Here is a 23,536-nt window from a genome sequence, read left to right as displayed (position 1 = left end):
AAGAATGTTCAATACTACTTCTCATTAATCATAGGTGATTAATCCATAGATGGAGGGTATTGCTAAATAGATTCAATTTTAAAAAATGGTTGTAAATGGCAAGGGTAGGAGTAGAATGGGGAATTCTATTGGGAATGGAATGGGATAAAAGAATCTTATAGTTAATATTCACTGTGAAAGAGTCACCACCATTAAGCCTAATGTTTGCATATCTCTTCTGTATTTCACTGGCACCCAGAGTAGAAGCTAATCAGACCACCAGAAGACATTATTGGTCTGCCCTTGTTTCAATATATTATTATGGAAAGTATCTTTTTGTTGCAATTCTGCTTTAAATTTTTGTTCAAGATATTTTATAGTAATTAGTAAACTTATTTGGATCAGAGAATTAAAGTAACAGCAAGTTAGCCATAAGTCATATTATGAACTATATATATAAAAATATTTTATATTTAATCATATTTTTTTCATGGTTTAAAAGAAATATTTTGGAATGTTAAGGGTTTAAAACCCTGTCTAGGGGCTTCACTGGTGGCACAGTGGTTAAGAATCCACCTGCCAACGCAGGGGACATGGGTTCAAGCCCTGGTCTGGGAAGATCCCACATGCCGTGGAGCAACTAAGCCCATGCGCCACAACTACTGAGCCTGCGCTCTAGAGCCCGCGAGCCACAACTACTGAAGCCCGCATGCCACAACTACTGAAGCCTGTGTGTCTAGAGCCCGTGCTCACAATAAGAGAATCCACCACGATGATAAGCCCGCGCACTGCAATGAAGAGTAGCCCCCGCTCGCCGCAAGTAGAGAAAGCCCATGTGCAGCAACGAAGACCCAATGCAGCCAAAAATAAAATAAATAAATTTATATTAAAAAAAAACCTGTCTAAAATTTTCTCCCCCTTTAGAATGTCATCTCTTTGGATTTGGCAAAATCTTATGACCTTCAGAGTATGGAAGGAAAGGAATTAGTCAGGTTTTCTACACTGATGAGCAGTCATTTTAGTTTACGTGTCTTTTAAATTTTGTACATGTACCTATAGAAGGATGATAGGCATAATTTACTGATATAGAAGGCTCAGTGAATCAGGCAACTGCCTTAAACTTTCTAAAACTCTTATTAGATTGAAATGAATCTATAAAGTTTAAAACTAGTCCTAGAGTAGAATCAACTGTTAATTAAGATTGCCTCTTGATTTTAGAGGCAGGCCCACCTAGAAGGGGAGCCTGAGGAAAGCTGAGGGTATAGCACATGTTTGTGAAAGATCAAGTTTCCTTAGATATCTGTACTTCCAAACTGTGACTCCACAAGAACTGGGTGTCCAGGAACATCAGAGGTATGAAAGCAGCTGTTTGAAAAGAAATTAAATATATAAAAAGGAACCCCCTTGAAGTTACAGAATTGAAAATGAGTAGTCACTGTAACAAAGATGATTGTTTTTGTAATGCCTTAGATTTAAATGATTGAGTTATTAAAAAGTATTCAACAGGCTGCCATTCTTAGGATAATGCTTTCTATACAGTGAAATGGTTTGTTGCCAGCTAGACTAGGATCCTGCCATGCCTGGGAGCATTTGGGGCAGAGAGCAGTCGGTAGAACTCTGTCTTCTCCACTTGGGGAATAGTGACAACTAGACGTGATGAGGCACCCACCATGTCTTATTCGGCTACATTCCAGACACAGCCCCATGGGAAAAGGATTCATCAGAGAAGTAAATACATTTCCATGACATTTCTTAAATGCCTTAGGAATATGGATGAAAGGCTATTATTTCTTCTTTAAAACCTAGAAACAATTTTAGATACAAGGAAAAAACCTTTTACTTTTATTTATTTATTTATTTTTTGCTGTACGCGGGCCTCTTACTGTTGTGGCCTCTCCCGTTGCGGAGCACAGGCTCCAGGTACACAGGCTCAGTGGCCATGGCTCACGGGCCCAGCCGCTCCGCGGCATGTGGGATCCTCCCGGACCGGGGCACGAACCCATGTCCCCTGCATCGGCAGGCGGACTCTCAACCACTGCGCCACCAGGGAAGCCCCAAAACCTTTTACTTTTAAAGCCAAGCTTGGAAATCTAGTTTCAAACTAGATTTGTGCTCCTGAATGCCTGCGTGGCTCAGTTGTTCTTTCTAACAAACTATGCCTTACTCTCCACTGGATCAGTGATGGATTTAATGAATGAGGATGAGAGCTCTGTCCTCATCTGGCTAACATGACTCTAATGAAACTAAAAGGTGGGACTTAAGATTCAAGTTTGTGGACTTCCCTGGTGGCTCAGTGGTTAAGAATCTGCCTGCCAATGCAGGGGACACGGGTTCAAGCCCTGGTCCGGGAAGATCCCACATGGCCACGGAGCAACTAAGCCTGTGCGCCACAACTACTGAGCCTGCGCTCTAGAGCCTGCGAGCCACAATTACTGAGCCCACATGCCACAACTACTGAAGCCCACGCGCCTAGAATCCGTGCTTCGCAACAAGAGAAGCCACTGCAGTGAGAAGCCCGTGCACTGCAACAAAGAGTAGCCCCCGCTCGCTGCAGCTAGCGAAAGCCCGCGCACATCAATGAAGATCAAATGCAGCCTCTAAATAAATAAATATATGGGAAAAAAAAAAGATTCAAGCTTGTGTTGTGGTTTGCCTTGGGTTCCTTGATTCTACAGCAAACCTCTTAATCAAAACTTATTGTTGTGCCCAAAGAAGTTCTACCAAGAATTAGTATTAGAAATTGACCCTAGTTGCAAATTGTGTATCATTATGATACTGTAACATTAAGGGTCATATTTGTCTGTTCTTGACATCTTTTACCTGTGTGGCTTTATAGGGCATTAGAAAGAGGCCTCAGTGCTGGATCCTGCTTTTGTTAATTTTACCCCCAAGAATATAAGTCTTTTCGTACCTTATTTTAACATATTTCAAAATTATTTATTAAAAGTTTTGATTTTATTGTTCATGTTGTATATTCAGACAGCTAATTTAATCAGCAATATTGGAATGTTTGTATTGCAAAACACCATGCAAGGCTGTTGCCCGAGTCAAAGTGAATTTTAGGTACTTCCCATCTGTATATCTTAGAAAACCTTTTTAAAAAAATACCTAAATTTAACCTGCTCCAGAAATGACCAGATTAAAGACCTAGAATTAGGGGCTTATTAATAGGTAGAGTCTGAAAGCTTCTGTTATCTATGATACAACTAATGAATTGGAAGAATGGGCTTTTAGATTATATGAAAAATATATTTTTTAATCCAGGTCCTTACCTTGCTTTGAGATATCACAGTGGTTAGATATGTGTTCTGACTGGCTTATCAAGGTGTGTTTCTATTTAACGTAAGTCCAGAGGGAAGTGGGAGCACACATTAACATCTCAGCTAGAGCAAGGCTGGGCTCTTTCAGGGTTTTTTTCTTTAACGTACATTTTGGTACCCTCACAGCCCTTAGAAGTGATTGGCATCTGCTCCCTAAGTTAATTTCTGTCTGTTTTGGGAAGTCATTTGGTTGTTGTTCGGTTAATTCACGTGAATACTACAGAGAGAGGCAAGAGGAGAAACGGGGGGGAAAAAGAATTCTTCAAGCGAGTAGGGATGCGCGTCAGGAATTTCAAAGACTCTTCAAACAGATTTGAGGGGTGGGGAAACAGCACATTTCAAGCCACTCACCATGACATTTCTTCTAATGAAGAACAGCTTGAAAGCTGTAATTTTGAGAGTGTTGCAGTATTGTGAAGTCATATACTTAGCACATTTTAAAATAGTGGTGAGATTTAAGTGGGCCTTTTCCATCTTAAATGGAATTAAGCATTTTGGGTCATCATCTTATTTTGGTAGTTGTGGGTCTCAGAATGAACACCAGAGCTTTTAAAATTTAGGTGGGCCATGGCAGCATCTCTTTTTGTCCTTTATCTCCACTGTTTTCATAGTATAGGAAGATATTTTTTGTCTCTTTAAATAAAGCAGTGAATTTTCTTTTTCTAGCTCTTCACAAATGACCTTGAATTCTTTTATATTTTGCAGTACGTTTTTATACCTGAAATTCCTGGTAGTGTGGGCACTTGTCCTCCTGGCAGATTTTGTGCTGGAGTTCAGATTTGAATACCTGTGGCCATTTTGGCTTTTCATCAGAAGTGTCTATGATTCCTTCAGATACCAGGGACTGGTAAGTTTATTAATATATATATTTTTCAAGTGTAAAAGATTTATTTACCCTTCTAAGAAAGTCTTCAATAACTGATAGTGAAACTGTTTAAAGTAGATTTTATTAGCAATACTTAGGTGACTGTACTGAGTAACAGGGTCTATGGACTGAAACTAGCCTTTGAGGCTATTTTGTCTAAACCCACTGATCAAATCATTTTACTCCCTCCTCTACCATTCCAGTGAAAAGAAGGGGAGGGAGGGAGGATTTCAGGAGGAAGACAGAGTAGTGGATAAAGCAGTAATTGCCCAGTTCTACTCTGAAGTACCTCTGGAGCCCCTATCACTGGCTTTGTGACTGGGTTCGAGTTAGAGCAGTGGTTCTCAGACGTTTTGGTCTCCAGATCCTTTACACTCTTAACAACTATTGAGGACTTCAAAAAGCTTTTATTTATGTAGGTTACATCTATCTATTTTTACTATATTAGAAATTAAAACTGGAAAAAATTTTAATACTTTTTAATTTAAATAAAAAAATTAAATTTTTATTTAAAATAAAATAAAATTTAAAATAAAAATTGAATACTTAATTCACTTAAAAAAAGCAATAATAAACCCATTACATGTTAATACACATTACATTTTAAAATGAAAAATAACTGTATTTTCCAAAACAAAATAATGAGAAGATTGACTACATTTTTGAAAATCTCTTAATGTCTGGCTTAATAGAAGACAGCTGGATTTCCATATCTGCTTGTGAACTCAGGTGATTACAATATCACTTACCATGTAACTTCTAGAAGACACCACCATACTCCTGAGTAAATGAGCATGAAAGAGGCAGATAACGCCTTAGTATTATTATGAAATTATTTTACCTGGGAGACTCCCTGGAAGGATCTCAGAGATCCCCAGGGATCCCCAGATCATGTTTTGAGAACTACTGGATTAGAGCAAGGGCATAGGCCTGGGCTTGCTCCCTTGGTTGACCTGTAGTTCTGTTGTGTTCCAGAGCCACATCTTAAACCTGTACCTCTTCTACCCAGGCCTGGTGCTTTGGTCAGAGCAAATCCATGCCTTGAAAAGATGGTTCTGAGCTCATGTCCTGTTAGTAATAGATAATGATGTGTCCAGAGGAAGCTGCATTGTTAAAATTATGAACATCAGTGTAATTCTTGTCACAACAGCCTCCAACAGCCTATCCTTTAAGAATGAGTCTCTTTAGTAATATTTTGTGAGGAGAGAGGAGGCTTTTCTGTGTTAAAATTCTGTTTCTTTTAGGTAACCCACCTGTGGAGTCCAAGTAAACTCACTGTGAATCAACCTGTTTGTTCTGGTCCAGTTCTTCATGATTTGAGGCCATAAATAGGATTACTCTTTAATGCTAAATTAACGACTACTTTTTATATGGGTGATTTTAACTATTTAAAATTTCCTGTTGTAACTTGTTCTGTAGTTATTGCATAGCAGTTTCAGAGATTTTGTCCAACGTGCTTTTAATAATCTCTGTTTGAAATTAACATGTTCTAAGATATGTTTTTTATTTTGTTTTTCCCTTTAGGCCTTCTCAGTATTTTTTGTTTGTGTAGCATTCACGTCAAATATAATATGTCTGCTGTTCATCCCCATACAATGGCTTTTTTTTGCTGCTAGTACATATGTGTGGGTTCAGTACGTATGGCACACAGGTAAGTTTTAATGGTTTCTTAGATAGAAATCTTAAATTCAAACTTTTTAAATGTGATTTCCTTGAATAAATTATTTAGAGTTGAGTTTAATGTGAACATTTTTTTAATCCTTCAATTTTTTTTAACATCTTTATTGGAGTATAATTGCTTTACAGTGTTGTGTTAGTTTCTGCTGCATAACAAAGTGAATCAGCTATATGTATATGTATATCCCCATATCCCCTCCCTCTTGCATCTCCCTCTCACCCTCCCTATCCCACCCCTCTAGGTGGTCACAAAGCACCAAGCTGATCTCCCTGTGCTGTGCTGCTGCTTCCCACTTGCTATCTGTTTTACATTTGGTAGTGTATAAATGTGGACGTTTTAAAGATCCCTTTTCATAATAGATTATAATATACCTTTAAAATTTATTTTTTTATTATTGAATCAAAACTTTAAGCCTTTATGATTTGATATTTTGATTGTAGACTTTTCAGTTACCAACTCTCATTATGAAGATATCCGATATCCATTTTTTAAAAAAAAGTTGAAGCAGGTTTTATTTAGGTGGACTTGAAGACAGCCATGTGCCAAATAGGAAAGATGTTCCTTCAGCTTCAGTATTGAAAGGAATGTCAGAAGTCATTTAGTTGAACCCTTATTTGGCATAAGAGTCCCCACAGCATCCCTGGCACATGGTGGTTTAATCTCTGATTGAAAATCTAGTGACAAGGAACTTACTACTGTTGTTTTGGGGCAACTGGAATAGAAAATTCTTCCTCCTACTGAGCCAGAATTTTCCTCCTTACACTTTTGACCCAGCATGTCTTGACTGTCTTGGGACTCACTGATCACTTAGGGGATATAAAGGGCTCTCCCCAGAAAAACACATGGGAATATACAGAAAAAAATTTTTTTTTAATTTTAAAGGGCTTACAGACCACCCCTCTAGTCCAAACATGGGACCCCTGCATTAGAGCCACACTGAATGAGCATAATCTTCCATCCATGTTAACATTTCTTTAGAGCCTTAAAGACACTGTCATATCCTCTCATCTTCTTTTCTGTAGACCAAAGCATTTCCGATTTCGTCAGCTTTTCCTTGTATGTTATTTTAAGCACTTGCACCATTCTGATCTCCCTAGTTCTTAGTGGCTCTCTGAACCAAAATGTACTATTTCAGGTATGTTCTGACTTGAGTGGAGCTACGTAGCCACCTCCCTTCTTCTTAGAGCTATTCTTTTGCTATTACAAACTAAGATGACCTGAGATGTTTTGATAGCTCCAGTCCACTATGAAGCCTGCACAAGGGACGCATGGGGATATGATGATTGGCTCTCAGATCACATTTCTCCGCAAAGCTGCATGAAACTTGATTCCTAGGCCCAGCTGCAACCTGTAGAATTTTGACTGCTGTTGGAGCACCAACTAATAAAAGCTGTCTGGAGCAACAGTCATTCTCTTCTCTAAATGCTATAAGGATGATGTTGTCCTATGGTAGAAGACACAGTTCAGCTCTTATTTAACGTATCCACTTTGAGCATTGTTTTCTCCATCTTTAGCGCTCTCTCATATCTGACTGAATTTATAAGCTAGCATGCTGGTTCCTTAGTCTGCTTTCCTCTAGTTAAAGTGATTTTCCTATATACCAGTTTTTACTTCTATTTCCTTGTCCTGGCCCTCAGTTTCGAGTGAGTTGCCATTTATACTTGTCATTCTCTCTAGGTCTCAGCTTCTTCTCTGTCATGTGAGGGTAGAGTAATCTAGACAGTGTTTAAGGGAGCCTTCGAGCTCAGATAATCTCTGACTCTGATGAACTATAATGATTCCCTAAATTACTTTAATAATGTCTTAATAGTTGAGAAAAAACTAGTCATATAACTGTTAATAGAACCTATTGGAGTTCAGTGGGTGACCCACAGGGCAGCAATGAAGCTAATGTTATAAATGTTATTGGCCTCTCTTTAGCTCTAGGCTCAGAAATGCATGTTGGATACCTACGTTATGAAGTATGTTTTAATTTGGAATGATTAGTGAACAAACAAAACTAACTTTGTGTTCTTATTAGGCCCAATAAATGAGTGCAGTTTTTATAGCTTGGGATTAATTTCTCTTTCAGTTGTTAAAATTTTAAATTTTTCTTAAGAATGTTACGAATGGTTGATGAAATTATATATTGCCACAAAAGAATGAAAATATTATATCATTAATTTTTTTTCCTTGCTATTAAGAGGGAGAAAACAGGATATAAAACTGTGTGTACGGGACTACCCTGGAGATCCAGTGGTTAAGACTCCACGCTTCCACTGCAGAGGACACGGGTTCGATCCCTGGTTGGGGAACTAAGAGCCCACGTGCTGCACAGCATGGCCTAAATACATACATACATACATAACAGAAGCCAAAAGAATACCTAAAAACCACCTGTATATACAACATGACTATTATACTAGTTCAAAAATATTTTCAACGTGGTTTGATTTTATTTATTTTATAGGTGTAGAAATATGGGTAGTTTATCCAAATTTTTCTATTTTTTCTGTAATGTGCTTATTTTGTTTATGATAACTTTAGAAATTAATATAGGGAGTACAGAATATAAATTTTTTAAAATGCATTTTGAAATGAAATTGAAAATGCATTATCCTAAGGGTTGCTGTTTGTCTTCCTGCATTGTGAAAATACCCTTTTTCCAGTACATTAAATCTGTAAGAATGGTTGAGACCATTAGCTGTCTTCACGGAGCTTCGAGTGTCTTCTTACCTTATGGACTAGGTCTATGGGGATTTAGGTTCTCCTTAGAAGCAGATTCATTGTTACCTCTGTGATTTGGACCCAATTTGTATAAACTCTGGGCCTCACTTTACTCTTCCATAAAATGAAAGTTGGACTAAATGATCATCTTTCTAGTACCAAGATGCTATAATTTTTCTTGTGTTTCATCCTAAAGAGTCTTAGAAAACAGCAATTTAGTTCTTCAGGTCACTGAGTTTTCCCTCCAGTTCTCTCTTCTGTAACTTGCTAGCTTTATATGGTCTCAAAGGAGATCTTTCCAGAGTTAGTGGATCTCATGCCTTTGTGGTCTGTCTTTCATGAAATATCCCATTATTAGTCATGTCCTGACATAGATGGACATAGATGGACATAGATGGACATAGACTTTGATTCTAAAGCCCAGTGAAAATTATCTCATTATTTGAGTTTTATTTATTCTATTGCAAGTTGCTTTTTCCTACATTGAAAATTGTTTTTAATTACAAAAGGAATATGAGCTTGTAGTTAAGAAAAAAAATTTTTTGAGTAATACTTAAATGTCAGAAACATTTCTTAGTGCTGTGTAACTCATTCTTACTTAAGAATTTGTGTTTTTAACATATTTTGTGCTAGTACAGATCTTCATCCTTTTGAAAAGCTGCATCATATTTCATTATATAGATTTATCATAATTAAACATTTCCTGTTGATAGGCATTTAAGTTCATTCTAAGTCCTAATTTTTGCTATTGCAAATAATACATTGAATATTCTTATACATTTTTCCCAGGGCTCTTTTGTATTTCTGTAGAGTAAATTCCTGGAATTGGAATTTCTGGGTCAAAGGTATAAGTATTTTTAACTATACTGCCAAATTGCCTTCTAAGAAAGTTGCCCCAATTTATATTATTGCTGAGTATGAGAAGGAAGTGTTTCACATATCTTCCCTATACTATTACCCATCTTTAACATTTTTGCTTTATCTGATAGGCTAAAATAATAGAATCTCATTTAAAAAATTTTTATCTCCCTAATCAGTAATGAAGTTGGCATCTTTTCACATGTTTTTAGCCGTCTATATTTTTTCTTTTATGACTTTCAAATTTTTTTCTTCAGTTGACTTTCTGTTGATTTGTAGGAGCTCTTTGTATGCTAGGGCTATGACTTCTTTGTTTTACATATATTGTAAATATTTTCTGCCAGAGTGCTTGTTTTTATTTTTGTCTATGATTCCAGGCATCTTTTGTCATATAAAAGCTTTCAGTTTGGATCATATTGCTTTTTAATTAGTTTGGAAGTCTTTTTTTAAAATTTATTTATTTGCTTGTGCTGGGTCTTAGTTGCAGCAGGTGGGCTCTTTAGTTGTGGCTCACGGGCTCCTTAGTTGTGGCATGCGAACTCTTAGTTGCAGCATGCATGTGGGATCTAGTTCCCTGACCAGGGATCAAACGCAGGCCCCCTGCATTGGGAGCGCGGAGTCTTAATCACTGTGCCACCAGGGAAGTCGCGAGTTTGAAAGTCTTAAAGTTACTGTAGTTGAACCAGTCTCCCAAACAACCCATCTGTTATATTAGTTAATGTTTCATTGATGCTTGTCTCTCTGCTGCTTTCCCACAGAAAGGGGAGTGTGTTTGCCCACAGTATCCCTCTGGATACTCTTTGTTTATATTGAAGCAGCAATTAGATTTAAAGATCTCAAAAATTTTCATGTAGACCTTTGTCGTCCATTTGCTGCTCACTGGTGAGTATTATGTGTATTCTTAATCTGTAATCTAATTCAGTGTTTTCAATGTAGAATGGTAATTTCAATTGTAAATTTTTTCTCAGAGATATTACATGAATCCAGAAGATAACATAACATGGTGTGGTAAAGAACATGAGCCCTGTAGTCAGGCAGATGGGTGTTTGAATCCCAACTCTGCCCCCTAACAGCTTTGTTGCCTCGGACACGTCACCCTCTCTAAGCCTGAGTTCTCTTACCTATATGTTGGGAATCTGTCTCATGGGGTGTCATGGGAAAGATGAAGTAAGGTGGTATATGTAAAGTGTTTAACTTAATGCCAAGCACATAGGTGTCTGATATATGTTATCTATTTTTATTGTAAGCAGATAATGATTCCAAAAAGTCTTAGTGAAATATATGGCTATTTCATGGAGCTTAAATGAACTTACAATTTCCTTTGCCTATTTACAAAAGTAAGAGAATATTATTAATAATTTTTTAAGGAATATTATTTTTAACCTTAAACCATGAAACATGTTTTAAAATGAGCTTGATTCTTGTTTATATCTATTGCGGAAATAACCACGTAATGTATATTTCTTTTAAATACACCAATTTTTGCTAATATTTATGGCAGAAACCAAAACAAATAGGAATCAACAACAAAAAAATAGTTTCCAATATGTTTAAAGTCTTTTCACAAACAAGTGAATTAAATAAACCTGGTCGGTAAAACTTGTCACTTTAAATTTGTGGTGTGATCATGTTTAGACTAATTATAATTGTTGTTTTCATGTTAATGAAGCTTAATATGAGTTTCAACAGTGTTTTCAGAGACTTTGAAATGATATTAGACAGACTGATGAGTTGAATGAAAATATTTCAACTTTTTATCCCAGAGATTAGAGTTGTAAGTACAGGTGGTTTAATTTGTTGGTGCAAACCAATTGTTGGCACTGTTAACATCAGATACTTAGTTAAATGATTCTTGAATTTATGTTTGATAGAGTGTTTATGTATGAACTAATTTTCCAGGAATAACTGGTGACAGTACCCCTCAGGCAGCAAGAAGATTAGTCACCTGAATTTGACCCTGCCTTCTAGTATTAAAAACCAAATGATGTCCTTTTGATTTTTTTAACACTTGTAATGTTCACTTATGACCACTCATAAAATCTCTACCCTGTTAGTTCTTAAAAGCATACAGATGCCTAAGTTCTAATCATGAATAAGGCAGTTCAATGTTAATCAAAGACATTAGCCACTGTATCCAACAGTCCCTACGGTAACTCCTTGAGTTCATTTGAAGAATGCCAAAGTCTGATGGGCAGCCTTTTATGGTCCAGCAGTCCTGCTGTTCCCTGGGGGTTTGTTCTACGTGCCAGCTGCCTCTGATTTCCACAGCATGCATTACACACTACGTGTGTGTTTACTGAATGCTCAACTATCATCATCATCTAGAATTTCTTAATTTCAGTCATAGGTGTCCTCATGTACTTGATGCACATGTTGTTTGTTTTTAACTTACAATTACTGGCGGGATTGTCTTCTTTCTAGTATTGGGTACCCTGTGGTGACTTTGGGCTTTGGCTTCAAAAGTTATGTAAGCTACAAAATGCGGTTGAGGAAGCAGAAGGAAGTGCAAAAAGAGAACGAATTTTACATGCAGCTTCTTCAACAAGCCCTCCCCGCAGAGCAACAAATGCTACAAAAGCAAGAAAAAGAGGCTGAGGAAGGTAGGTCTTTACTCTAAAGCTATTGACGCAATAGGTTAGTCATTATTTTGTCTGTCAGTTGTTTTTGTTTGTTTTTTTTTTCAGAAAAGTTGCTAGGGCTCTGGAAAATTACCAAGGCTTTTCCTGTCTTCTGGTGTGCCTCTTCAGGGCTGTTGCTTTGTTTGGTCATGAAATACAGAATGTGCGTGATGTTTTCTACCTAGTGTCTGAAGGCCATGTGCTTTTAAATACGTTTACTTTATTATTTTTATATATTTCATTTTTATAGCTTATTTTCTACTTTAATATTTTATTTGTTATAAATATTTTAAAATATTTATTCTCAGTAACAAAATAGTGTATATAACTATGTGCATTTGTAATTGAAGCAAACAAAGAACCAAAGTATAAGCAAGATAGAGATGTAAACATATAGAATTGTTTTATAAGTCAGAATTCTTCTGAATAGAGCAAAGATGGCTAGGTCTCACTTTAAATGGTTTGTATAATGCAACATGGATCTCAGATTGACCTTTTTCTAATACAACCTCTCTCATGAATATATAACCAATTCAACAGATGAATTGATAACAATACCAGTTTTCTTTGGTTTGAGAGGGTCATGTTTTTAGTTGATACATGACAAAATCTTATTATCTGGTGTGGTGCAAAATTATCTCTTCAAGTAGACTTTGACAAGTTGGAATATGTAGACCTGATACAGAAAATTCTTTGTAAGTGGCCTAGTAAATGATAATAGAGTTCTTATTACTTTAATGATAAAGTCCAGACAGAGGATAGAAGCCCTGTATCCTAACATCACACCTTTTTGTTTCATTTAATCTCTTTCTTTGCAGTAAAATTATTAAGTTTGTTTAATCTAAGCATCTTTTAAAATGTGACCTTTTAAGAGTATGATGTGCCTGTGCCCTATCACCCCCGTGATAGACAAGTTTGATTTGACTGATAAGTGAAGTATGACTTAATTGTAAAATCCTCATATTATTTTCAAGGCCAAAACTTTAATGGCTTGGTGTTTATAAATGATGGCGATTTTCTAAATGTGCAGCTTCTCAAATTTATTTGGATTTGCTTCTTGAAGTTAGCATAATGTGGTGTGGTTATTGCTTCTGAATGAGTTTGCAACTTAATATAGTGAGTTTCTAAGTGTAGATGATGCAGTTTATTGAATCAATCCATTGTGGTTTTTTACAACTAAATATTCCAGTGTGGGTTTTTTTTGCTTGTTGGTTTGTTTTTGGTATTGTAGCAGCCAAAGGATTACCTGATATGGATTCCTCAATCCTCATACACCACAACGGAGGTATCCCAGCCAATAAAAAACTCTCCACAACTTTGCCAGAGATAGAATACCGAGAAAAAGGGAAAGAAAAAGACAAAGATGCCAAAAAACACAACCTTGGAATAAATAACAACAATATTCTACAACCTGTAGACTCTAAAATACAAGAAATTGAGTATATGGAAAACCATATCAATAGTAAAAGATTAAATAATGATCTCGTGGGAAGTACAGAAAATCTCTTGAAAGAGGACTCATGCACTGCTTCCTCAAAAAACTACAAAAATGCCAGTGGAGTTGTGAACTCCTCACCTCGAAGTCACAGCGCCACAAATGGGAGCATTCCTTCCTCATCTAGTAAAAACGAGAAGAAGCAGAAATGCCCTAGCAAGAGCCCGAGTGCACACAAGGACTTAATGGAAAACTGTATTCCTAATAACCAGCTAAGCAAACCAGATGCACTGGTAAGGTAAGTGTGTGTGCTGTGACCTTACCAACGCTTTCCATAAACTTGACTTAGGTCTTGAAAAACACACTTCCAAGTATGCCTGTAGGAATTGTTTGTGATCAGATACTGTGACAACTAACTTTGTGGTGTTTGACATTCAGTGTTTATTTCACATGGGTTTGTTGGTCACCTGTGCCGTTGTCCAGAAGCATTGACTCCAGCTCTTCCCAGTGTTCTGAGTGAGTGGTGACAGTGATTACTTTCCACATTTGACAGATTTACATGTAACTTGATTCTTCTCATGGTTTTGAGAGGCATATCTTTAGTCCTTGACCTCTTCTGTTTGCGTATCCAAAGTTCTTGTGGCATAGACACAAAAAGAAGAGTGTGTGTCCTGTTCATGCAAATCTTTGTCAGATAGATAGAAAAATGAGGGTGGGGGTGGAGAAGGTTGTCCTTTACCACTTTGGACTTGTTCTTGATTGTCCACTTAAAATATGAATTATCCCCCAAATAATTCTGGGAAGGTTAGGTTTGAAAAATAATCTCTTTCTAAAAATTCCATAAGTAAATACAGTTGATCCTTGAACAACGCGGATTTGAACTGCATGGGACCACTTATATGTGTTTATTTTTCAATAGTAAATACTACAGCACTACATAGTCCTTGGTTGGTTGAATTTGCGGATGTGGAAGAACGAACCATGGATCTGGAGGGCCAACTGTAAATTACACTGGGATCGACCCCCATGTTGTTCAAGGGTCGACTGCACAGTGTTAGACATGGATTTTAATCAGAAATGTTCCTTTCCCCATCTTTAGTTAAAGAGTAATGTTGTATTACCTTGACTGGCTCAGACTTAATTTTGCTGTATTTTATAAAATACACATATGTTCATTTTACTTCATATCTTTCCATTTGGAAACTGAGATCTGAATTGGAGCTTTTTTATTTTTTTCTCCTTATGTTTTAAAATTGAAGTATAGTTGATTTACAGTGTTGTGTTACTTTTTGGTGTACAGCAAAGTGATTTAGTTATATATATATATCTATATTCTTTTTCATATTCTTATCCATTATGGTTTATTACAGGATATTGAATATAGTCCCCTGTGCTATACAGTAGGACCTTGTTGTTTATTTTATATATAGTAGTTTGTATCTACTAATCCTAAACTCCTAATTTATCCCTCCCCACCCCCTTTCCCCTTTGGTAACCATAAGTTTGTTTTCTATGTCTGTGTGTCTCTTTCTGTTTTGTAAATAAGTTCATTTGTATCATATTTTCGATTCCACATATAAGTGATACCATACGGTATTTGTCTTTCTCTGGCTTACTTCACTTAGTAGAATAATCTCTACGTCCATCCATGTTGCTGTAAATGTCATTATTTCAAGGAGCTTTTTAAAAATACGTAACTCAAGAGGGCACTTGTAACTTCTTCCCTCCACTAAGTTATCTTTATTCCTTTGGCTTGCTTCAGAACAGACAATTTATGAGGGAAGGTTTTTCTAGTGTTATGAATTAGATTATTAATTTGTTTTAGTTTTCTTATTGGCAGCTAGATGAAGGGAAATATATGTGGGTTCTACTGCTGAAGTCGCTAGAGGTTTCAGAGCCCTCTGCCACTTCTGGAAGCATACATGCTGTTGCTGATGCCAGGCTGGCATCCACATGTGTTTGTTTTGACATTCTGCCCCATCATACCCTGCAGAGAAAACACTCAGCAGAGAACTCTCTTCCATTTGCCCATGGGAGAAAGACCAATTAGTTGACCTTCTATGTCAAAGGGAATATCCCACAAATTTACTATATGCTCTAAATGAAGCATCTGCCACCATCTTTTTAACATCCTTTCTCCTACACAATTTTAATAATAGCAGTCAAGTCAAAACAGTTTTCCTCTGTAGGGTGTTGCAGAGAGAGAGCAGTCAAGGCTCAGTCTTGTGATACCACCTCACTTGGGCCCCACTTGTCATGTTGGTTGACTGTACTACCTGATCTGCCTTTAGTAAAGAATTTCAAGGTCTCAGATGGCCCATTTTCCAGTCGTGGGTCCAGTGCTCCTGTGCCTGCTCCTGGGGTATATACCTCTTCCTGTGGTTTCTAATGTGTCCTCTGATGTGCCTTGATCTGAAGGGCCCCAGAATATTACTCTGCTTTAGGCAATACCTGCTGTCAAATACCTAAATATAAAACGTTATATTTAAATAATTTTATAAGCTTTCATAGGATTATTTTCAACTTTTAATATAATATTATAAAAAATAAGGAGATGATATAAATATCCAACAATAGGGGAGAAATTTAAATAATTATGGTCCATCTATTCCATAGATGTTTAATACAGAAATTACAAAATCATATTTTTGAGCCATATTAAATAATATAGGGAAGTGCTTATGACATAATATTTCATGAAGAAAGTAGAAAGCAATCTTATTTAAAACATTTTGTTTTTCTAATATACACAGAGAAAGGATTTGAAGGGAAAGGAACCAAAATGATAACAATAGTTAATTGCTCCATGATAGTATGGGGGCTTTTAATTTTTCTTCTCTCATGCATTTTCAAGTTTTTCTATGATGAACAACAATGAAAGTTTATAAAAGGAAAAGGACATCTATCCTAGCGAATTATCACACTGTCCCTCGCCCTTCTTGGCTATCTCCTGTTTCTTCTTCCTTGACTTCATGTATGTTTTGATGAATAATATTAGTAAGACTGTAACGGATCCAAACCTGACATGTTTGAGCTGTTAGTCATAGAGTGGATTTGTTATCTTCAGATGGAAAGGGCTGGGCTCAGTGGTCTCTAAGGCTGCTTCTGATGCAAACGTACATGGGCTGACAGTATGTACATGAGTCCTTTGCTCCTGCAGGTACACCCAAGGCTGTGTATAGTTCCAGGCTGGCTATAAGGATAAGACTGATCATCCCTTTTATAAAGCTTTTTCTAAAAATCGTTTGAAAACCAGTACTGTATTATTAATAGTAAATTAATTGCAGCACATTCTACATAGCTATGTCTGTCTCAGTATCATGGTTGAAAACTGCTGTATTTGAGGAACCAGTTCATTGATTTTGGGGGGAATATTCATTAGTACACCACCTTCAAAGAATTCTTGGAGATCGGTGTGGCTGTCAAAATAAGGGTCGATGGTCGTTCCCTGTGAAGGAGCAAGCAGCCCTTCAGGTCTTTTCACCGTCTCGCCAAGCTCCAAGGATGTTCTCTAGTGTGCCGCACACCACAGGCTGGCAGACCACTGCACACAGGCCAAACTTGGCCCACTGCCTGTTTTCGTAAAAAAAAGTTTTATTGGAACATAGCCACGCTCATTCATTTACATAGTGTCTACGGCTGCTTTATTGTGGCAGAGTTGAGTAACTGCGACAGAGACTCTATGGCCTGCAAAGCCAAAGATGTTTACTCCTAGCCCGCAACAGAAAAAGTATGCTGATGCATGTGCCACGCCTTCCTTATCCATCCGTCTGTCGATGGGCACTTAGGTTGCGTCCATCTCCGGGCTATTGTAAATAGAGCTGCAGTGAACATTGTGGTACATGACTCTTTTTGAATTATGGTTTTCTCAGGGTATATGCCCAGTAGTGGGATTGCTGGGTCATATGGTAATTCTATTTGTAGTTTTGGAATATTACTCAGCCATAAAAGGAAACGAAATTGAGTTATTTGTAGTGAGGTGGATGGACCTAGAGTCTGTCATACAGAGTGAAGTTAAGTCAGAAAGAGAAAAACAAATACCATACGCTAACACATATATATGGAATCTAAGGAAAAAAAAAAAAAAGTCAGGAAGAACCTAGGGGTAAGACGGGAATAAAGACATGGACCTACTAGAGAATGGACTTGAAGATATAGGGGGGGGAAGGGTAAGCTGTGACAAAGTGAGAGAGTGGCATGGACATATATACACTACCAAACATAAAATAGATAGCTAGTGGGAAGCAGCCACATAGCACAGGGAGATCAGCTCGGTGCTTTGTGACCACCTAGAGGGGTGGGATAGGGAGGGTGGGAAGGAGGGAGACGCAAGAGGGAAGAGATATGGGAACATATGTATATGTATAACTGATTCACTTTGTTATAAAGCAGAAGCTAACACACCATTGTAAAGCAATTATACTCCAATAAAGATGTTAAAAAAAAAAAAAGTATGCTGATAGATCCACTAAGGTGGGGGAAGGTGGGGAACTTGGCAGTAAATGTTGCCTGTAGGCTCCTTCCCAGGAAAAGTTTGGGAACTTGCTAAAGCCACTCCAAAGTCCTCTTTTGGTTTGAGAAATACATATCTTACAAAATGACCCAATTTCTGCCAGCTTGATTTCTGAATTCTTTACCCAAGTTATTTAGAAACAGACTTATAATATTGGTAGCGAAAAATATTTTTAATTCTGATGTGGAAAAAACTGCTAGACATAAACAAAAAAGCAATGAGGAAGATCAGTTATTTTAAGTAAGTGCTGGGTTAGAAAGGAATCCTGTAAATTAGAGTGCGGTTTGCTCAATTTTTTTCTTCAGTGGTCAATTTTAAAATATTTTAAGTGTGAAAAAATTATAGAAAATTTAGGTGGAAAAAGGAGGAAATATATGACACAAATCACTGTTAAATTTTTGTTGTATTTCATCAACTAAATTTATATAGTTGTGGCCATAGTGTTTGTGTAGGTTTTTTTAAATTAATTTGTATTGGAGTATAGTTGCTTTACAGTGTTGTGTTAGTTTCTGCTGTACAGCAAAGTGAATCAGTTATATGTATACATATATCCCCTCTTTTAGATTGCCTTCCTATTTAGGTCATCACAGAGCATTGAGTAAGAGTTCCCTGTGCTGTACAGTAGGTTCTCATTAGTTGTCTTTTTTATACATAGTAGTGTATATATGTCAACCCCAATCTCCCAATTCATCCCACTCCCTCCTTCCCCCATTGGTATCCATAAGTTTGTTCGCTGTGTTTGTGTAGTTTTTGTGTCCTGCTTTTTTCACCTAAATTATATTGAAATCATTTTCCCAATTTAGCCTAACACTGGTTTTCACTTGATGTGGAATATTCCATGGCAGGTCTGTGTGATCATTCAGTGGTCACTCTAAGATCCGGCAGGTCAGGGTGCGACACCTGAGCTGCTTTCCTGTAGTTTCAGGGCCTACAAGCAGAAGAGCCAACACTTTTGTTTGTACTTGGCACAAAGCTCCCTCTCAAATACAGCCCAAGACTGTGGGGTTTCTTGTTGGGGTTTGTTACTTGTTTCAATTTCCTGGTTAAGGGAGAGAATTTAAAACTGAGTACAAAATGTAAAGTGATCATATTCTGTAGAAATGTGGAAGCAAAAGTCTCTTCTTGGTTTATTTCCATCCCGCCTTTTCTTTCTTTGTTTTTTGTGTTCAAGACAGAAGATTAACCTTTCTTGTTTCTAGTGCTTATTCTTAATAAGATATCAACTCTTTAACATAGGTGAATAATGTTTGGTGTGAAGAGTCATGAAGGAAAAGTATCCACAGTTTGCCTAGTAGAGATGCATTTTACAAAACTGAGTAGAATTTAGAATGATGCGTGTTTTTTTTGGAACTGCAAGAGTTCTAAGAGACAGTTAGACCAGCCTCCCCAACCCTGTCTTTTTAGCAGAGAAGTAAACAAGCCTTACAAGAGTAAATGGCTAGTCCAAGTAACCCAGCTAGAGTGGTAGTTACCAGGACCGGAACCGAAATTTCTTGACTTCTGCCTTTGCTGTTATACCGTGCTGCTTAAAAAAAAAGTTTTATCAACCTGCTTTATTTTTCTGTTTTTTAAAAACATTTTGTGTTTTTGTGTTTTTGTTTTAAATGCACACACAGCTAAAGCTGACATAAGGATTGGCGCCAGAGCTAAGTTTTATGCTCTCGTGGCTAAAATCTACAGAAGAAATGCTTAGGATTTCAGAATTCACTTAATTTTACATTTTTCTAGAGATATGCTCTTTTAAGTGTTTTAAAAATTCTTGCTCTTGCCAAAGACACAGGGGTGTACTTATTTCTGAACAGAAGGGGGCCATCCAGTCGTACCCTTGAAAGCTTACAGGGTCTCTGAGAATTCAGTTCTGGTTAGTGCTACGTGGGAGTTAGTCTGGTTCAGATAGCCTAGAGCCACCCAGCAGGAAATTTGCCCTTTAGCAATAAATCTGGGGTAGGCCTAGCTTGACAGCAGCAGAGCCAAGAGCCTTGAATTGGAAAATTTAGGATTGGGGATGTAACCATCAACTTACCCTGAGGAAAGGCCGCCAGTGACTGCTTTGAAGTCCTGAGGTGCTGGGGTGTGGGCGTGGCCATGGTGGTAAGTTCTGAGGGTGAGGGTGAGGGTGGGGGTGGGTTTTCTTCAGGGGAAAGTGGAAATCTGGGATATGTTTTCATATATTGAAAAGTCACTCTTTTTTCCTCTCTGAATTCATTTGGTTATTTTAAGCACACCAAAATGTTATTACTTATAAGTTAGTTTGTTCATACAGTTCTGCTTATTTGGAGACTTGAGAGCCTTGGGAGAAAAGGAGGATTTTTCCAGTAATCACTAAGCAAGTGTGACAGCCCTGACTCAGAGGGGAGGGAGGAGGAGAGGAGGGATAGAGAAGCACTTTAAGACATTTTAACTCATTCACCGACACTGAGTAGTGTTTAACTTACACTCATACCCAGGAACTAACTTATATTACTAGATCTGGGTCTTAGGGAAATATTTTGGGATCATACAGATTAATGACAACATACTTTATAAATAGTGTTCTGATCCATCCGTGAGTATATTGATTGTGTTTTTAGTAGCTGTGATATGAGTATTTGTGACTCATCTCTTTCTAGGTTAAGCTGGTAGGTGAGCAAAATGTCACTGGTCTTCATTCCACTTTCTAGCCCATGTAAACCTTGTGTTTATGTTTTATGATTTTATGTTTTTCTTAAGGGGGACGAAGATAGCAAAAGCTAACAACAGCCAGCTTTCTTCTTTGACAGGATTTGCTGATGCCACAGATTGCTCAGGTGGTTTGAATAGCAGTTCTCAGTCTTTGTACTTCTGCATTTACTCTCGTCTCCAGACACCAGCATTTGAGATTGTCATGTAACCTCTGCCTTATAGAAGGCTACTTAGTGTGGTCTTGCTGTTGGGGGAAAAACAACAGGCAGTTTACACTACTTCCTATTTTTCATTTCCCACATTTTAAGGTGTCTACACACAATTAAAAATTATGTATCCATTGAAAGGAAATGGCCATATTTTTAGATACTGATTTTTAATAATCAGTGGGTTCAGTATGATTTTGGTGTGAATAGCTGTGCAAAAGAGCAGAGTAAAGATGATCCAAGAAGCCCCTGTTTTGTCATCTCAGAGACCGTAGGCCCCAAGCGAGGGTAGAACCCAAAGTTGAGACCTGACTATGGGAAAGAAACAAGACAGAGCAGTCAATTCCAGAGGAAGAGCCCACGAGCATTCCCCGGGACAGATACTCCAGGGGGCGGTGGCCTTTTATGGACCTCTCCAGCCCTCTCCCAAGTCCCTAAAGAGTCCTGCGTGGGAAATCACAGTAGTTTAAGTGGGGAAGGTTACAAAGGAGTCTCTTGAAAGGTGGAAACTCATCTTAAAAGAAGGAAATGGAAACACCCCAATATTGATTGTTAAAGGGGCGGAAATAGCAAAACAGATCATATGGTATGAACCATTAACAAAATATGGTTAGGTATCATTCTTACATACACAGAAAATTATTTGAAATAGTATACACCAAATGGTCAATTGTAGCTGATTATAGGAGATGTTTACTTTCTACATCGTCCATTTCTACATACTTTGAATTTTTACACGGGCTTATTAATGCCCATAAAAGAATGTAAGCTCGACCAGGGCAGGGACCTCCTTTTTTCTTGTCTGCCACAGTACACAGTGATTGCCACAGAGTAGATGCTCAGTAAATACTTGTTGAATGAATATTACCTTTGTGCAGGGAAAATACTAGATGGGGGCAGGGGGAGGAAAGATGCAGTGCAGTGCAACTCAAAGGCTTTTGAGGGTGGAAAACCTAACTATTACATTAGACCAGGCCAAGGACCTGCCATCCAGTGTCAAACTATTTGTTGTTCTTGAGTAAGTAGTTACTGATTTTATTTCTAAAAAATAGAAGGACTTTCCACTCTAAGCCCTTTTCCTTGGTATTTCCCAGAAAGTTTTAAAATTAAGTACTCTGTCAGGACTTTTTTCCAGGCTGTGAGGAGGTTTAAGAATTTCTGGAAGTTACAGGGCAAGGGGAGAAAACTCCTCCAAGGGACTTTTGAAAAAGCCATTTACTCTGCCAGTGGGTTGGTTGTTCCTCAGGGCCAAGGAATCCAGGCACAAGCCACACGTCAGCCAAGAACTCGGAGGAAATCTCAGTTTGCCTTGTCTTATTCATCTTTCCTGGAGGGTCTTGCCTTCTCTCTTCCCCCTTAGCTCTACCATTCTCTTTGTCTTTGTGGTAGCTGGAGAGAGAGCTTGGATTCCATGTTTCCAAACTTCCCTCCAAGGAAATCCCCCTGGTTAGAAAATGCGTTGACTGCTTGTATGTCATCTCTGGTGCCAAAGAGAAGATGGTATATTTGTTTGTTTTCTTTTGCATTTGAATACATTTTGCTGTGTGTCAGGAATAGTTTGTGGAAGAAAATATGACCTTGGGAGACAGTGATTGGGGCTTTGGGGCTTTACCCTGGCTGCTTTCCCTACGTGTGCTACCTGTCACCTGCATTGACAACCTGTGCTGCACAGTGACTTGCCTGACACTCTCCTCGTGAGTGGTGGCTGCCAAAGTAGGCCTTTCCGCTTCCACAGGTGCATTTGACCATTTACTTGTAACAGTATCATTTCTAGCTGAGAGGTAAATTTAGTAAAAATACGTGACATTTCAGAAAGAATTAGATTAAGTATGTTGGATATAGCTGCTACTAAATTTTTTGGAAATTATTAAGTGAAAATAAATTCTTTGGAAATTATTAAGTGAAAAAAAAGTGGTAGAGCCATATTTCTATTTATTAGTAAGTTCAGTGTCTCTGTGGAAACATGTTTTTGATTTATATTAGTCTAGCATTGTTTCTGAGCAGATATACATTGTTGGACCTGATTTATTTTCATTTTCTTCCACGCTCATAATGTTTAAGGTACCTGTAGGTTTTATTTGGTTAGCTTTGTTTATTATATTAATTCATAATATAGTTTGAATTTATTTTAACCATTGCAGTGATTTAAAACTATAATATTCTGGGATATAAATGTGGTAATAGAAGCATGATAATTTTATACTTAAGCAGGCCTATTTTGTGACTTGAAAACCAAGCAGCACTTTAGAAGCTAGGCATTAATGAATTTAAGCCAGCAGTTTACTTAGTCTGCATATCCAGGTGATCAAAAAAGCTCATTATCTATGTTGTATGGATAAATTATGAAGTAACACAAATTATTTGGTGGGGGGAATCCACATTAGAAACATTTTTATGTTGAGTACTGAGAGTTTATTCTAAAACAGGGATTTCTGATTAGCCAGCTAGAAAGTTTCCTCCCTAGAATTCAGAAGGAACTACTATAAAATGTTGTGTTAAATTCTGAGTCAGTACCCCTGCTGGCACATAACGAACTGAGATTTCCAGCTAAGGGAATTAGGGGTGGATTCCCTGAAGGGGTGGGACTCCAAGGAAAAGGAACTGTATTCTTCAAATGTTACTCACACTACCATTTAGAAACTGGCTATTTGAGTACTTTGACCGCCAGTGTGGGTATACTTCAGTCTGTGCAAATCT

General features: G+C 37.6%; 1 protein-coding gene across 1 annotated transcript in view; it reads left to right on the top strand.

The window, feature by feature from the left end:
* The window catches only part of MACO1 (macoilin 1), a 56,908-nt gene that overhangs the window by 11,023 nt on the left and 22,349 nt on the right, over window positions 1–23,536 (top strand). Inside the window, exons 2-6 of the mRNA XM_082834622.1 lie at window positions 4,005–4,146; window positions 5,689–5,815; window positions 10,165–10,288; window positions 11,828–12,006; window positions 13,256–13,757. Coding sequence (XP_082690748.1) covers window positions 4,005–4,146; window positions 5,689–5,815; window positions 10,165–10,288; window positions 11,828–12,006; window positions 13,256–13,757 — 1,074 coding nt within the window. The remainder of the gene's footprint in view (window positions 1–4,004; window positions 4,147–5,688; window positions 5,816–10,164; window positions 10,289–11,827; window positions 12,007–13,255; window positions 13,758–23,536) is intronic.

This window comes from Leucopleurus acutus (assembly GCF_964270905.1).
Source record: "Leucopleurus acutus genome assembly, chromosome: 2".
NCBI classification, from domain to species: Eukaryota; Metazoa; Chordata; class Mammalia; order Artiodactyla; family Delphinidae; genus Leucopleurus; species Leucopleurus acutus.
Note: the sequence above shows the minus strand (reverse complement) of the source record. Positions and strands in the feature narration are given on the sequence as shown.